Raw genomic sequence first — 18,114 nt, forward strand, 5'->3', positions numbered from 1 at the left:
ATAGGAAATTTAGGGAATTTAGGGTGAAGATAAGATGTGCTCTTTTATCCCCAGTCCCCAGTTAGAAGCTGAGCACAGTTTCCTACGGAAACAACCAAAGTACCCATGTCTTCCAAATAAAATTAAGGTCTCCAAGGCTCATCAGGATCTGGCCCACTGCCTTTTTCCACTCAGGCTCTGCTCTCTGGCAACAGTGTTCTTGTTCTCTTTCCCACCCAAGGTTTTTCCCCTGCCCAAAGGCCCTCTTCTCCTCCAAAAATCCCTGTTTGTCCTTTGAGCTCCATTGCAAGCATACCTTGAGGGATACAACCCTGACAGGTATCAGCAGCCGCCCCCCCAGGGTCCCTTTCCCTTCCCTTCTGTCACCATGGGCTCTTATTCATCTTTTTAAATTCCAATTCCTTGTTTTGAATCTGCTGTATTTTTAGTCCACAGTCTTTATTACTCTATGAGTGTTCCTTTTTTATAGCACTCTATTCTTTTAAATTTTTTTGATTTTTAAAAAGATTTTATCTATTTATTTATTTATTTAGAGAGCATGAGCGGGGAGCGGGGCTGAGTGAGGTGGGAGAGAGAAAATCCCAAGCAGACTCCATGCTGAGAGGGGAGCCCGACATGGGGCTCAATCCCACAACCTTGAGATCACGACCTGAGCCAAAATCAAGACTGAGCTGCTCAACCGACTGAGTCACCCAGGTGCCCCAGCACTCCATTCTTTGTAGATGGGTGCAGTATCTTCCTGTTCTTTGAGAACATGGAGTATAGTTTTCTTGAAATACTCTTTTGTCTCCATGCTTTTCTCTGAACTTTTGTGTTTGTCTTGGGCTCCGTCATTCATGTTGGAGGTCCTTCCTATCTGAAGGCACCGTGCTGAAGGAGCACTTAGAGCTGTGTTCCGATAGGCCATTTGAACAGGAAGGCTCAGTAGCCGAGGGCTGGGTGGCTTCCCCGAGAGGAGGACTCCACCTCCTGCCTGACCCCTCTCAGGCGTGCCAGCTGTCCGAGGGTGGAGTGGCTTGGCTCATTGTTAACTGTCACTCTCCACTGCGTGGGAACACAGTCCCTGGCTGGAAGGGGCAGCACGGGAGTCACAGCCAGCTGGCTGCTCCTGTGGGGCCTTGCCACCATTCCTCCTGTCTTGAGCCCAACCTGCACCAGCCTTCAGAGATGCCTGGTGCCTCCTGTCCCAGGTCTTTCTGAGCAGATGCCTGGTGAACAGGCCTATTGCTGGCTGTCCCTCCTGTGTGCAGCTCCCTGCAGCACTCGCTGGTCTACAGGGTAGATTACTATTCGCCCTTCACCTTTCCAGCTTCCCCTGTGGTTTTCTCACCAGTTCTCTTTGTCATGTGGATTTTATCTACTTAATGCCTTTTCTATTATTTTAGAAGTGTTTTCAAAGGGAGCACAAATAAATACCTGTTCATTGTGCTATGTTTAGCTGGCCAAACGGTTTTGTTTTGTTTTTAAAGATTTTATTTATTTATTCGACAGACATAGAGACAGCCAGTGAGAGAGGGAACACAAGCAGGGGGAGTGGGAGAGGAAGAAGCAGGCTCATAGCAGAGGAGCCTGATGCGGGGCTCGATCCCAGAACACCGGGATCACACCCTGAGCCGAAGGCAGACGCTTAACTGCTGTGCCACCCAGGCGCCCCCTGTTTTGTTTTTTAAAGACTGTATTTATTTATTTGACAGAGGGAGAGCGAGCACAAGTAGGCAGAGCAGCAGGCAGAGGGAGAGGGAGAAGCAGGCTCTCCGCTGAGCAGGGAGCCTGACGTGGGGCTCGATCCCAGGACCCTGGGATCATGACCCAAGCTGAAGGCAGATCTTTAACTGACTGAACCACCCAGGCGCCCCCCCAAACAGGGATTTTAACAAATTTTGCTAGCCCTTTGGTTCACATGGAAGCGAAGGTCTCCTGTCTGTGAGAGAAGAACAAGTGTTCTTCCAGACTTGGAACAACAATTGTATTGAACCTTTTACTTATTTTTACTTTTTAGTGAAACTCTTCATAATTATCAACATGTTGGTGGTGAATTTTTGTAGCCTTCCCCTCCCCTCTTAAAAAAAAATATCTGTTATATGGCTAAAATCTCATTACAAATCTAATTCTTAGATTGTTTCTAAAGTAGCTATTTTTGGGGTGTGATTCTTGATCTCGGAGTCATGAGTTCAAGCCCCACATTGGATGCAGAGATTACTTTACAATAAATAAATAGCTATTTTTAGTTAAGAATATAAAAAAATTATCTGATCTGTTCTTTACTATTATGCTTACAAAACCCTGAGAGTTGGCTTTTGAACAGTTCGTGTGTATATATATGTTGGACACTCTTTCATCTCAGAATTTGAGGTTGTACCTATTTTGAATAACTGCCTCCTCCTGAGAGGAGAGTAGCAAAGCTCTGGTGTTCAAGTGGGCTTTGCACCTAAAGGCTCCATCAGCTTGAAGACTGTTCAAATCACTGTGGGCCGCACAGTGGGCCCTCTGCCAGTGCTCTTGGGACTGTCTAGAGGCCAGGGGGTGCTGGGGCATGTGGCCTGGGGTACTCGTGGCAGGCATATAGCTAGCTTTGGTTCCATTGCTTTGGTTATTAACAATTCTGGACTCCCTCTTATTGCTTAGAGTAATTTTAGAATTCTTAAAAGATTGGGAGAATTGGTATTTGGCAAATAGTATTTCTAGTTTGTTGCTGGCTAGGTAAATTGTCTATTGAGTGATATAATTCCAGTTTCCTATTGTTAATTCTGTTAGGGATGATTTCAGAAATTGGGGTTATCATTTTTACAAGTCTTTATCTATTAGAAATTCTTACTGAAATATTTGCGGATGAAAGGATGTAATATCTGGCATTGCCTTAAAATATTCCATCCCACACCCAGAGAAATGTGTGTGTGCAGGAGAGAGGAGCATAGATAAAGCATGATTGGCAAAATACTGGTGATTGTTGGCTAGGTCATGGGTACATAGGGCTTCTTTGTCCTAGTCGCTCCACTTTTGTTGTTGTTGAAACTTCCGTAATCAAACAAATGAGCCATCACACACAAATATAGGACTTCTGGACTTTCCTTCCTGGCATGCAGAAGTGCAACTTTGATCATTTGAGACACTTTTTGTAAACAGAAGCCATCATTAGCCAGGAACAACTTAGAAAATAAATCAAAACAAACACTTGCTCTGTATTTCAGAATACCTTATGGTGCATTAACACTTCCCTGCAACACCAGTGCTGGCATGAGCCAGGGCTCTTGCATCGCAAACACCCTCTGAGGCCTTCACTCTGACGACAGTAGAGAAATCACAAGTCCTTTGCAGCCTTGGACTGACCTATGCCCTTGGTTTCCCAGAGGGTGTTTACAGCATTCTAATGACTTAAAATAGTCCATGAAAGCATAAGTGGTAAGATAGACATTTGGGAGTTCCTACGTTCCATGGTTTTCTTTATCATAGGGCTTCTCAGAATCTTTTTTTTTTTTTTTCAAGATTTTATTTATTAGAGAGCGTTTACGAGCAGGGGAGAGGGGCAGAGGGAGAGGGAGAAGCAGACTCCCCGCTGAGCAGGGAGCGTGATGCGGGGCTCTATCCCAGGACCCTGCGATCATGACCTGAGCCGAAGGCAGACATTTAAACTGACTGCGCCACCCAGGCATCCCTCTCAGAATCTTTATATGTCATGCACGTTGTGACTCCGTCCAGAGTGTAACAGAGTATTTCTCTAATGTGCCTCTGTGACCACTTCCTCTTACATCGAGAGGGAGAGACTCTGGGAAAGGAAACAGTCCAGATATTTGTTTTTATTAAGAGAGCAAACATTGCCCGTAATCTACTGTAGATTGGTGATACACCTCTTTCATTTTGGATATTTCATAGAGCTCGGAATTAAGTGACTTTGAAAACATTCATGCAGCTCACTACCTCATGTGAAGCTAAGCTCACTTCTGTCTAACGGTGATGTTAACAGTGTAAGATTCTTGAACTTATCCAGGGAAAGAGCCCCAGTTCTTTTTTGTTGTTGTTCCCTGGGTATCTTCATCTCTGTAGCCCCTCACCATCCAGGTGTTTAACCTCCAAAAGTGAGTTCTCTGAAGTGAATGTAAAGTGTTGTCTAATTGCAGAAGAGCACATTACAGGTATTTATTGTATTGCTTTTTAAAGATTTATTTATTTTACTTACTGATGGGGGGTGGGGGGGAATCCTGAAGCAGACTCCCCGCTGAGCAGGGAGCCTGATGCAGGGCTCAATCTCAGTACCCCAGGGTCATGACCTGAGCTGAAAGCAAAAGTCAGCCACTGAACCAGCTGTTCCACCCAGGTGCTCCTTGTGTTGCTTTTTAATGCTGCCTCAGATTTTGTTAGCTTATCTAGTGGCCACCACCGTACTCTTGTTTGCCTAGGTAAACTTGTGGTTGACAATAACACCTCACTAACTGCTGTTAAGCCAGGTCTCCCTCCTGCTGAACTGTTTCCAGGAGATGTTATAACAAAAAGAGAATCGTGAGACCACATGAGTTTGGGAAATGCTACTTGTTATTTACTTGGCATAGTAAGAACTTAACAATAAGAGGTCATTATTCCGGTGACCATCTGGGTTAGCAGATAACTTGGCTTATTCGTCCCTGAATCACCCGGATAGAGCCTGATGCATGTGGCACTCAGTAAATATTGGTGGAATTAATGAAAGAAAAGATGGGCTGCATCTAGCAGCACGTCATCTTGTTACCTAGCCTGGCCTGTGTAGATAATCTTGTATTTTGCCTCTGTCGCTTAAAAAAGCCAGCCTCTGTTGGGGCACTTGGGTGGCTTAGTTGGTTAAGTGTCTGTCTCCTGATTTTGGCTCAGGTCATGATCTCAGGGTTGTGAGATCCAGCCCCACATTGGGCTCCACAGTGGGTGTGAAGCCTGCTTAAGATTCTCTCTCCCTCCCGCACTCCCTTTCTTAAAAAAAAGAAAAGAAAAAACCCTAGCCTTTGTCACTTTTAAAAAGCTAGTCTCCTGGCCCAGCTTCACCATTCACAGATGTGACAACCGTGTGTTCTTACGTCTTACCTAAGGCAAGTCCTGTCTTCATCCGTAAGCCTGTGACTCAGATTTTTCGCTTAGTTCTCATTGATTTTCTTCTACTCCTTCAACATCTTTTTCAGTCATGATTTCTTCCTCAAGTGTCTCCCCATTCTAAGACCTCGCATCCCTTCAAGTAAACCAACAGGTAGAGAGGCATTCTGCTACCATTTTGTCACTTCTACTAGCAAAATGTTTTGGGAACACAAAATGAGGGACTCTTCCAGGCAAAAAAAAAAAAAAAAGCCCTGCACGTACTCCACAGGTCACCAAAGCCTTTGCTAGTTAGGTAATAGGGGTGAACATTGTATGTTTTTTGTTGAGTTTTGTTTTGCTTTCCACCCTCAAGATTTTATTTAATTCTCTGTGGAAGGCATAGTCATCGTTTTTTTATTTTTAAGCACTGACACCTTTATATAGAAAGGTTGGAGGTATAGCATAAAAACTTTTTTTTTCACTCACTTGAGACCTGATGCTCCATCAGTCCTGACTGCTTTAGTGCGCATTTCCTGCAAACAAAGCTTTTCCTACATAACCATTCAGATCAGGAAATGGTCACTTATGCGTTATTGACATCTGATTCTCAGACCCCATTCAAGTTTTATCATTTGTCCCAATGTCCTTTTTAGCAAAAGGGCCAGTGCAGACTCACATGTTGCATTTAGTTTTCGTGTCCCGTCAGTCTCCTTCAGTCTGTTGCGTCCTTTCAGGTGTGCACACTGCCATTTTATCCCATTACTGTCCACACTTTGGTCACTTCACTTGATGAAGGGGGTTTCTGCCAAACTTATTGACTGTGAAGTTACCACTTTCCTCTTTGAAGTTAGTAAGTATTTTCTGGGGAGGTACTTTGAACTCTGTAAAAATATTCCGTTCCTCATCAGAATTTGAATGTATTCATGTATTTATTTGTATCTGTATAGATTCATGGTTCTGTTTTATGCAATGGTTATAGTCTGTTGCTCTCGTTATTTATTTTGATGCTCATATTACCACCAGCTTGGCCAGTGGGAGCCCATTGAGGTTGGGTTCTGTGTCTTTTTGACTCATTCTCATCATTCTTTTAAGTGCTTCCTTGCTTTCTGTATGGAGTAGTCCAGGCTCATCTTATTCTCTCCTGTATAACCCTGGAATTGGCCAGTTATCCAGAGAGCTCTGGTTCAGTTTAGTGGAAAATGGTGTACAGACACCGAGATCTGAGCACTAGTCATGTTCACTGCTATTGGGGTGTCACTACTCCTTGGTTCACTCAGTGGTCAGAGCTAGGGAATATTTGTGTGCTCATGTATATACACATACACTCATTTGCATCCCTGTTGAATGAAAACCATGTATTCATGGTGCTACCTCACAACAGGGATCATTCTAGAATTTTCCCTTTCAATGTTTGTAACTCCCTTCTCTGACCACGAGAAACTTGGCTTGCACTATCCTTAATATTTTTATTTAATTGGTCAACCCCCTGCGTGTACCCAATCTTCCATTTTCGCCACCACCCCCTCCCCTGCTCAGACACCCTCTTCTCCCAGCTCAGGCTGTCACTCCCCATTCCAGGCCAGCCCCACGTGGACACTCAACTTACCCAACTTGGTCACCAGCACCCCCTGCCAGATGATTCTCATATGCAGACAAGTTTGAGGACCACTGAAGGTTCTCAGGTTGAACTGCACTTCAGTCTTCTTATCAGTCATCTCCCACCTCACTGCTAACTCGTACTGATTGCTAGTTATTTGCATGCTGCCAGACATTGCCTTTCATAACAAACAGCACCCACAATCCTTTCTTGTCACTGCTTGAAAGCTCTTAATTGTTTGGTAAACAGCAAATACAGTGCAGTCCCGGCTGCACTTGCAGTCTCCCAGGTTAAAGTGCTTGTCTCACAACAGTACCTGCTTGCCTCTGCTGAGGGCGGTATTGGTGTCATTGAAATCCCAAGAAATGCAGAGGTTTCATCTGTGTTCTGTGAGTTACCTTTTGCTGCTGTGGAGAAGAGAGCTATTCTTTTTGTCCTGTCCCACAGCTTCCGGTTCAAAAGCAAGTGAGAATCTCCTTTGAGCCTCACTCAGATTTGAAAATGCCCTGAAAAAATCTCTTCCCACCTCCACTAAAACAAATAACCCCCACGTGCATTTGTATGCGCTGCGCGCATTCTCAAATGTGTTATTGTCTGTCCTGAAAAGCGTGAAGGAAGAAGTGTTTTGGAGGAACTACTTTTACCGGGTCTCCCTGATTAAGCAGTCAGCTCAGCTCACAGCCCTGGCCGCCCAGCAGCAGGCCTCTGGGAAGGAGGAGAAGAACCATGGCGTTGAGGAAGACCTGCCACTGACAGGTATATTCAGAGAAGACTTCACTGTGTGTAATTAAAAAAAAAAAAAAGTTACTTTTAAAATACTCTTAGAGACTCTCATGAGCTTGTCATCTTGTAGGTACCAAAAATGTCATTGTCATCTTCTGGAAAACTCTTTCCAGAGGAATATTCATTCTCATTGCCCTCTCTCTGACCCTGCTCTCACATCTTCCCCAAGCTTTGCTTTCCCTTGCCTTCTTTTTCTTGGTCTTCGGGGTTTTTACTTCTTTTTACTTCTCCCTCGGTCACTAGTCATTTTCCCATCTTTTTCCTTGCCCTTTACCATGTAACATTATATACCTTCTGTCCTCTACGGATTCAGTCCACTGCTTTTCTTTGTTTCTCTGCCTTCCTTTCAAGCCGATGTTCCCCTAGTACTGTACTCTGTAGAGCAGAACCGAGCTCCATTCCATGCCAAGTTACCAGTGTCTAGCTCACACCTAGGCACCGTTACGCTGCACATTGGACTCTTATCATGACAGTTGACCCCTAGTGTTTTATAATACCAGCAACAATTTAAGATCTGTAATAGTAATTCAAATAAGGAAGGTATTAAAAAATAAGAAGAAGGATATTTTGTGTCATAATCTTAACGTTTCATGAACACCTGTGTGTGGGTACTAATTACAACTAGAGACTTACCTGTTCGTGAAATTTTAAATAATTATGCAAAACCATGTATCCTAAGGCACGGGTTGTACAGACCACTAGAAAAGAACCTGACATTGCATTTAGGGTCAGGGAAATGTAATGAAGTTGCTCTGCACAGTAAAATTTGGCATTTTGCATATGGGTGTTGAAAAGAATCCCAATTGTCTATTATTCTTTGCTATTTATTTTCATTGATTTTATTAGAAAATGCTGTTTTACCAGATACTGCCTGTATCACAAAATGGGCTTAAGACAGGATTCAGTAAAGACTGTATGCCTAGTATGAACCTAGTAAGGTTCATAAGATAGAAAATGTGGCCCAGGAGAAAGAGGGGAAGCTGTGATTGAGCATTGCACTTTGCTTTGTGCTTTCTAGCATTCGTGACAAATGGAAAATTTGATAAATAACTGAATTCTCATTATCCTAAAAGACGGAGCAGAACTATTCCTGAATTTGATTTCAGTTAACACTGAGGCCAAAATTTATTTCCTGCTTGGAAATCTTATATGAGGGGCATCAAATAGGATGACATAAAAAAAAATTCCCAAAAGAAAGGAGTTGAAATGGTCTCACCTAGCTATTTCTTGGAAGCATAACATAAAAGCTCATTTCTGAAAATTATTTAGTATCGTCGTACTTGTGGATATTTTAGTTGTTACTATAATATGTATTCAGAATTGAATCAAGCAATTTTTGTCTCTTTTATTCTCACTTCTTAGAGGCAGTACGGCCCAAAACGCCACCTGTCGTAATCAAATCTCAGCTTAAAACTCAAGAGGTAATACAGTTTTACATTGTACCTAGTAGTTGATGTCTGGAAATGCAGTAACTCTGTGTTAAGTATCTCAGATCCCATTTGAAACTGCTTAAGTATATGGGTCTTATCTGTTTTGAAGAAGAGGGGTCCAGCATTTGCGTACTTAGGGACCTGTAGCTGAGACATGAGGCGATTCCCTGGTATCAGTCATTTTAGATGTGTTCTCAGGAATTGGACTGAGTGACTGGAGTGACCCAAACTGTGAGGGAGCATAATGGATTCAGGTGGTAGCTCATCTGGTTCCCAAGCAGCCACGCAGGTTAGAAGGCTGGAGAGCAGTGAGCATCTGACTAGCGGAGGAAGGAGACGAAAGGGACGCTGCGCTAACTGCCGCTTAGAAAACCATTCCCAGAGCTCCTTTGTTGCATTTCAGGATGAAGAGGAGATTTCTACCAGTCCAGGGGTTTCTGAGTTTGTCAGTGACGCCTTTGATGCCTGTAACTTAAATCAGGAGGATCTGAGGAAGGAAATGGAGCAACTGGTTCTTGACAAAAAGGAGGAGGAGTCAGCCGTTCTAGAAGGTACCAGACAAAATAGCTGTGCTCTTTTCCAATTCCGAAGTCGATTGTAGAAAATGTCATTCTGAAGCAGATATACAAACACAGTAACTTCTGCGTCAGAATTGCTTCTCTGTTCCCCATTAGAAGGTGGATTCTAGCACACATGACAAGATCTCACATCCCCCTGCCTCAGCATGCACAGGAGTGTAGAGAGGAGAAGCTGAGCCCAGAGAGGATAAGTGATTGGTCCAAGGCACCTCAGCCCCAAGAACATGTAGCCAGCGACAGGTGACAAAGAGTGCACACCCTTTCACTTAGAGACACCATCCTCTAACCTTCTACTTGGGTTTATACTTTTTTTTTTTTTTTAAGATTTTATTATTTGAGAGAGAGCGAGCATGTGCACATAAGGAGGGAGAAGGGCAGAGAGAGAAGCAGGCTCCCTGCTGAGCAGGAAGCCTGACATGGGGCTCGATTCCAGGACCCTGGGGTCGTAATCTGAGTCGAAGGCAGATGCTTAACCGACTGAGCCACCCAGGCGCCCCTTGACTTTGTACTTAGGTGTAGAAGATTCTTTGCCCTGCTGCTCTGTGCCACGAGAGCATTGCCTCGGGAAGGAGCATGCTGCCTTTAAAAGAATAATAATTAGCGACAAAGTACAAGCTGGGGGTGGGGGCGGCTGATTTCTTTGGCACATCAGGACAAATGAGTGGCTTTCTACTGGGTGAAAAGCAAAGGCTCGGGTTAATCATCATCAAACCAAGAGTGTTTCATGAAGACTTCTGAGACTTACAATGTACTCAGGAAGCCGGCTTTCCCCCATTTGTACAGAGAGCACCCGTGAGAAAACTAGCCTCCCAGAGTTGAACTGGAACCCTGATGGCACACTGTGTAGGGACTCTGGAGGAAAGAATTGGGAAGGAAGGAGGTAGGAAGAGTTTCTGGGGCAAAGAGAGGCCAGAGGGGAAGTGAAAACTTGGGCTCACTAGCTACCTCAGACCCCTCCCTCCCCCATCTGTTTCTGATAGAGATGACTGCTGGCCACCGCGGAAGAACGGGGGGCAAGAGTCCCTTGTGTTGTAGGCAACAGCTAGAGCGGCCTGTGCGCTGGTTCCCTTTTTGCCGGTGGTGGCTAGTAGCACAGACCCCGCAGGAAACTGGAAGTTGCCCTGAGGCGGGATTCATAAGGTGCTGGCTGGCTGCTCTGGGCAAGCTGTTCTTTCATTGAACTCCTGCCCGAGTTATAATTTGGACCACATAATATTCTTTTATGTATTCATTGTCTCGGCCCCGCAGCTAAATTGTAAGTTTTCCTCAAGGGCAGTTACACCTTGTTTTGGTCATCCCACAGTACCTGACATGGAGTCTGGCACCCAGTAAGCCCCTAATAAATATTTGTGACATTGGTGGTGTCCTTCCCCTTGAGTCTCTGCTGCCAAAAAAATGAAAACATTGGGTTTTTGTTTTCTATATAGCTACTAAATTTAAGGTTTGTTTTTATTTTTTTTTAATTTTGTTTATTTATTTGTCAGAGAAGGGAGTACAAGCAGGGGGAGCGGCAGGCAGAGCAGGCAGAGGGAGAAGCAGGCTCCCCGCTGAACAGGGAGCCTGATGCAGGGCTCGATCCCAGGACCCCAAGATCATGACCTGAGCTGAAGGCAGACACTTAACCTACTGAGCCACCCAGGCGTCCCAAGATTTGTTTTTAAAAGAAGAAAAGGGAGGCGCCCAGCTGGCTTAGTCAGCAGATCGTGTGACTCTTGATCTCAGGATTGTGAGTTCGAGCCCCACTTTGGGGGTAGAGATTACTTAAAATCTTTAAAAAAAAAAAAAAGATGAAAATGAATTTTAGCTTTACTTTTTAAATAGCTGGTTTGTTTTCTATTTTATAACACCACATAGCGGATGTCTTATCGTCTCCAAACATACATATATGTACACATACACACATATATTGAGGGTCTAAGCAGAAAGTTGCAGTTCTGAATCTCAGTGCAGAAGAGGAACATGAGAGCTTAGATGGAGCCCAGTGTGCAGGGCCAGGCTTCATCAAAAGACCTCCTGACTTCAGGTTCTGGTATCCGTTGCCACTCTAGCGAGACGACGCTGAAGTGCTTATGCACAGATTGTGAAGCCTGGCTCCATCTGGATGTGTTGCTATCAAGCTGTGTGTTCTTGGGCAAGTCACTTAACCTCTCTAAGCCTCTGTTTTCCAACCTGTAAAATGTACAGCAGTGTATCTAGTTCTTGGATTGTTCTAAAGATGGGGGGGGGGAAGGAGTGATATGTAGAAAGCAGTTAGCACAGTGCCCAGCTCATTGAGTGCTCAAGAAACGTTAGCTGTTTTTTTCTACCATGGTCATTGTTGATAGTGGTAAAAATTAATTTGCAACCAAATATTAGTTATCAACTGTCCATTTAAATATAAGGAAAAGCAGAGGTTTTAGAAATCAAAATAATACCCAGTAGTACAGCACTTACCCGATTTATCTTTCTAATCATATTTCCCTTCAGTTACTGTTAAAATTTGGTCCATTTTTCTGAACAGACACAGCGAGGAAGCTTGAGATGTTAAAAATTACCAAGGCTAGGACTTCCACAGGGAATTATACTTGACCAAGTTGTTGAAACCAGCATTGTGAATTCAGAGAGAATCTTTTCCTTCTCATTTGTTTCTTTCAGAAGATTCTGCAGATTGGGAAAAAGAACTACAACAGGAACTTCAGGAATATGAAGTGGTGACAGAATCTGAGAAACGAGATGAAAACTGGGATAAGGAAATAGAGAAAATGCTGCAGGAGGAAAATTAGCTCTTTCCTGAAATAAAAGAATAATGGTTAACATTCTGTGACTGACATTAAATTCTAAATGACGACACTCGCTGAATCAGAAGGCACAAAAGATGGGTATAACTATGAAATTCAAGATTATTCTTTTTTCAAGCTGAAATTTGCCTTTTTTGCTTTTAAAAAAACATATAGAATAGTTACTCTAATAATCAAAAAGGGATGTTTTATGTAATATTTCTTTAATATAAATCTAGTTAGAGATATTCGTGTAGTCACTGTGGATGTCTTTGCTGCAGAAATGCAAGTAAAATTTTAGAGTTCTGTTTTCCATGAGGTCAGAATTATAATTTATTCTTCAGTTGTTTTTTTCTAAACATTTGTACTTGTTGCATTTTCACTGATACGTGTATGTTGAAGTTCTTACTTAATGGATTGATAACTATCAAAATGACCAAATTGTACCAAAGAACTTAAGAAGAAGCACTTTCAAGACTATTTTCTTGCTAGGTATTTTCTAAAATTCCACCTAGAAGCCAAAAGGTAAGATAACTATGTTGATTTTAATAGATCACAAAATTTGATGTTGAGAAATACTGTGCAAAAACATTTGTTTTTCTCTGAGGCCTTTTCTTCATTTCTTGTTTGTTTGTTTGTTTTAACTATACCACATTTAATATTGTTGCTTTCCTAAATTCCATATCACAGTTTTTGTAGAAAGCGGGGCCTTTTGTCCTTTTTGTATTAATGACCTTCACAAGCCCATTCACCTTAGTCTCTCGTTTTTGTTTAAATTATCACCACGTATAAATGTTTCAGCTTTGTTTGTCTTAATTAAACCATCTGTCCTTATAAAATTGTGTTCCTCTTAGCACAACTTACGGAACTTCACTGCTCAGTCCTGCTTGTATTCTGCTACACCAGCAGGCCCATGCTCATAAGATATGGTATTTTAAAAGAACAAGGTGGCTTAATGTCCGAACACTTCCGAGGCATTTGCTTCCTAGAATATTCATATTTTTCAAGGAAACTTTATTTCATAAAAGGGAATAGAATTAAGACAATCCTTTGTAGGAAAAATTGATACCATAAAAATTAGTCCATGGTCCTCTGGCAAAGGTATAATCAACGAGAGAACTAGGTGTGCGTCCAAGCTTTACTCTCATTTGTAGCTTGGTGTACACACTTGTGAATGAGCCAGACTGTCTCAGCTAGGATCCCTTGGGTTATAGCAATAAATTCATGTATTCTATGAAACCACTGACCCCATTATCAAGGGATTTCCACTTGTGGTGCCACAGTTGCTGATTACTGAGTTTGGGTTCAGAGATGATGACTGGCAACTTCTAAAATAATCCTATTGAAGGAAGAAGTTTGGGTGTTTTTTAAAGTAGAGTGTTCTGGAGGGAAAGAAACATGTAAAATGTTTTTAAGTAGCTAAAAGTCCTGGATGTAAGCAGATCAGAATATGACAGTGCTTGGCTCTTGGTATATGTACTAAAATTCACATTGTTGAATAAATACAAAAAAGCAAAGGTTTCAGAGAAAGTAAAAAAAAAAAACCAACAACAACAACCCTAAAATGATAATAGACGTGTTATAGTTGTTACTATCAACTTTACGTGATACTCCTATTGCATTTAAAAACAACCTAATTGTGCATTGCTTTATGAAAATAAAAGGCTAAAGTAAGATTTAATACACAACATAAAAATACAGTTATGCTGTATTTTTATGATTCAAATAGGAGTAAAATGTTCTGCTCTTTTAAGAGATACAGGTAACCGAAGTGTATTCTTTTAAAGGGAAAAATAATTTGTAACCATGTTAAGTGGAAAACTTCTAAGTATTTATTACATGCCTGGGGGATAGCCAACAAGCTGTGCTGAGCATAAAAACCCGTAAGCTTCACACTGTGGGGATTATACCTCCCTACTCACAGTGTGGCTCAGGAACCAGCGGTGGCCTGCCTTAGGATTTGCTAGAAATACAGGGTCTCAGGCCCTGCCACAGACCTGCTGGCCCAGACTCTGCACGTTACTGAGACCCCCAGGGATTAGAACGGGCTTTACAGTTTGAGGCATATTGGACTGACGTACTAGTGCCCTCAGGGCAGTCGAGGTTGCTGGTGGTTTTTACTTTTAACCCTTCCACTAGCATCATTGGGTGATGGTGTCTTTCTAGTTGGTGTTACAGATGCCTCCTCTGCTGTTCCAGTCCGTTCCTGCTGCCGATTCTCCTTTCCACACTGCCAAATAAAGAGGAGCCAAGCTCCCATGGAGACCATGAGTAATCCTGCGAAGTCAGATCTCTCTCATGTCACACATTTCAGAGGAAAATGTCAACACTACAAAGCGCAGAGATAAGGCTCCCTGAGAACTGTTTCACATGTTCACAAGCTTTCTCTGAGGTTCTTGAGCCGCATCAGAGGGCTGATGTTCCCTGAAGGCTATAGAGGATAGATGGGGCCATGTATGGCACGTTCATGCACATAAAATCAAATAAAAATAGTTGAAAAAGTAATAGAGTTTGGAACCAAACTATGTCTTTAAGGCCAGTTTTAGGTACCTGGAGTCTTATCATACAAGAATGCAAACTGTTTTCTTTGCAGTTACAGCACTTCATGGCAAGCAAGTCAAGTCCCAGGACGCAGCCAGTCTTAGCAGGAGCTTATGCTCTTGCCACAGCCAGCTGAGTTACAACGTCACAAACTCGTTATATGCAAAAGTGGCAACTTTTTATACGAAGTGGGAAATATCAATTTTAAGTTTTGAAAATTTAAGCTAGAGAACCTTATCTTTTAGGAGATAAGGAGCAATGATACTTATAACTCAGTGCTTTCAGATGCCCTACAGTAGCCAAGATGGTTTTTCACAAACTATTATTACAAATAGGACTTTTAGGACATTTTAAAGGTTTACCAAAAAAAACCAAAAAACAAAATTTACGATCACATCCAACTTGCAATAGTTTTTTTCCCTCCTTGACCACTTTGGTATAAAAACCAGGACTGTGAATGTGCTTCTATAATTTAAATAATTTGATGATGGTTCTTTCTGGTAATAGACTTTCCCCTCCATTTTAAAGTAGAACCTTTTTCAACTGTAAAAATTAGGTGCATTTAATTTTAGCGAATTTATGTTTCAGCTTTGAAAAATATAACTGGTAGGAATTTTGATACAGTTTATATAATCAGTTTTATTCCAGGGGTGGGGGAACAGGCCTTTTTAATAAATGATTATTTCCAGACTATATTGATAGGAAAATAAAATTACAAAGCACATGTTACAAATACCCAAAAATGATGGTGCTTAGAAAACTAATGAGTCATGACAGATGACATATATTCATGAAGCTTTAATCACATGCAGTTACATATTTCTTATAAATCATCAATTGTTTATCTGGTCTTTACATTTAGGGATTTGTTCAGATGAAGCCGTTTATGATTTCATTTGTTAAACTATGATTAGTTTTTAAGAGCATTTACTCAGTGGATTCTGATTTATTTCCAATATGAAAAAACTATATTCCACTTTGTTCTGAATAAATAAACCTCATTTTTAGTGATAAGATATGTTATAATGGTTTTTCCTGAATAACTAAAAATTCTCTTCCAATAAGGACCTGTAAATATTTCAAAGCTATCTGGTATGTAGGCTTCTATTAGAATTAAAACTCCCTTGAGAAGAAGGTATTGGGTTTTAAGAACACATTTTACTTTCACTGTAGACTTCACCTCAAGTGCAGTGGGCTGTCCTTTATATTAAAAAATCATTCTTATCCACTCAGCAGGTCTTTTATTCTAAAGCTACTGCAGGATTTTTCCCTCCTCCAGTAGTGATAGTAACATTGATCTGTCTTGTTCTTCCCTGATAACCATGATGAGCACTGATGATGCTTTCTCCTGTGGCTATAGCTAAAACTCACCAAGGTTAACCAGTTCTCAATAAAGCTGAGGGGCTTTTTTTCCTGAGGGGCACCTGGCTGGCTCAGTTGGTAGAGCATGTGACTCTTGACCTTGGGGTTGAGTTCAAATGTTCAAACCCCACGCTGGGCCTAGAGCTCGCTTAGATGCATACATACATACATACATACATAAAAATAAAACATCTGTGACCTAGGAAATAGAGATAATAGATCAATTCAACGGAATGGAGGATTTGGGTAACTACCACTAAAGTATCCACATTATAATCATCAAAATAGCCAGTAAGTACATAATATTCTGTGCCATATTGCACTTAGTGCAAAAATCCAGAGACAGCAAAATGGCCACATCACTCAACAACATTAACTCATGGAGACACTGCAGGGTATAAACATGATGGAGGAACTGAGCTAAATCGTATCCCTCTACCAAAAGAGTGTGGCACAAGATACGACACTGGGGCACCAGGCTGGCTCAGGTTGTGGAGTGTGTGGCTCTTGATCTCAGCATCATGAGTTCAAACCCCACATTGGGCCTGGAGTTTACTTTTAAAAAAATGTGGAACACCTGGGTGGCTCAGTTGATTAAGTGTCTGCCTTTGGCTCAGGTTATGATCCCAAAGTCCTGGGATCAAGTCCCGCATTGGGCTCCTTGCTCAGTGAGGAGCCTGCTTCTCCCTCTGCCTGCCGCTCCTCCTGCTTGTTCTCTCTCTCTCTCTGTCAAATAAATAAAATCTTTATTTTTAAAAATTCAACCAGCAAGATTAGTGTAGTGTTCTTTGTTTATTGAACTAACAAAATGAGTGCTTGTGAAATTAAGGCATGAAAATAGACACTATTAAATCTGGACAACACACAAAAGTCATTTCGTAACAACATGGGATGCATGTCTTACAGTCCTTAGTACCTCACTTTAGGAACCGGCTAAGCCAGTGAATGGCCTAAGGCAGTGACCTTGTGCTTGAGAACCACCTGGGAGCTTTAAAAATGCTGATGCCCAAGCCCCACCCCCCAAAGAGACTAACTGGTTGGGGGTACAGTCCAGGCATAGGGTTCTTTTTGTTTTATAAACTCCTGAGTTGTTCTGAAGAGCAGCTAGAATTGCAAAGCTCTGGGCCTAGGGGAAAGCGGCCTGGGGGAAAAAGATTTGTTTGGGCAAGATAACTAGGGAGCACTCAGTTGCTTCCTTAGAAAAATGAAAGGGTGGAATTGTCTGGGTTCTTTTTAAGGGGGGTTGTTTAAGATTTTATTTTTAAATAATCTCTACACCCAGTGTGGGGCTCGAACTTAAAACCCGGAGATCAAGAGTCACGTGCTCTTCCAGGTAGCCAGGTACCCCTGGTTTTTAAAATCCATTCATGTCCTAAATGTTATCTTATTTTAAGAGAGGCCTTTATAAAATACTTTTTAATATATATATTAGAGCAGGAGAGAGAGAAAAATGGGAGGAGGAGGGAGGATCTTAAGCAGGCTCCACGCCCAGCATGGACCCCCCCACCCCGGGGTTCGATCTCCCAACCCGAAAATCATGACCTGAGCCGAAATGAAGAGTCGGAAGCTTAACTGACTGAGCCACCCAGGCGCCCAGATAGATACTATTTTAATTGTTTTCAAAGTGGTTTTTAATATTCTGAAATGTGTGATATCTTGGGCTTTCAGATTGAATATGTCAGATTGATATATGCGTTTAGCTCCACTCCACCCACAAGCCCCACTAAATGACAGTAGAGGAGTGGAAAGAAAGGTATAAATTCGTAGTAACAAAAACAGGACAGCAGGCAACAGTAGCCAGGTGGTAAGGAAGACATTTTGATGTTTCAGAACCCAGAAAGGCTCAGGAATTCCAAAGGCGCCCCCTCTAAAAACGGAAAATTGATAGGGTAGGCGACTAGAGGCCTCTCCCACAATTTACAACTGAAAAATCATCAAGAGTGGTATAAGCATATTATGAGCTACAGAAGCAAACAGATGAAACTGCTAAAGGTTTAAAATGATGGCTCCTGGGAAATAACTTAATAAATAAT

General features: G+C 42.0%; 1 protein-coding gene across 2 annotated transcripts in view; it reads left to right on the forward strand.

Moving 5' to 3' along the window:
* SYAP1 (synapse associated protein 1) overlaps positions 1–15,733 on the forward strand; it is a 31,728-nt gene extending 15,995 nt beyond the window's left edge. Inside the window, exons 6-9 of one of the 2 annotated variants that reach the window (XM_034649183.1) lie at positions 7,239–7,387; positions 8,777–8,835; positions 9,248–9,395; positions 12,060–15,733. In XM_034649183.1, coding sequence (XP_034505074.1) covers positions 7,239–7,387; positions 8,777–8,835; positions 9,248–9,395; positions 12,060–12,184 — 481 coding nt within the window. In that variant the 3' untranslated portion in view covers positions 12,185–15,733. Of the gene's footprint in view, positions 1–7,238; positions 7,388–8,776; positions 8,836–9,247; positions 9,396–12,056 lie in introns of both variants that reach the window. The other variant, XM_002920141.4, reaches the window with a different exon arrangement.
* Positions 15,734–18,114: the final 2,381 nt, after the last annotated feature.

The sequence above is a fragment of the Ailuropoda melanoleuca genome, chromosome X (genome assembly GCF_002007445.2).
Source record: "Ailuropoda melanoleuca isolate Jingjing chromosome X, ASM200744v2, whole genome shotgun sequence".
NCBI classification, from domain to species: Eukaryota; Metazoa; Chordata; class Mammalia; order Carnivora; family Ursidae; genus Ailuropoda; species Ailuropoda melanoleuca.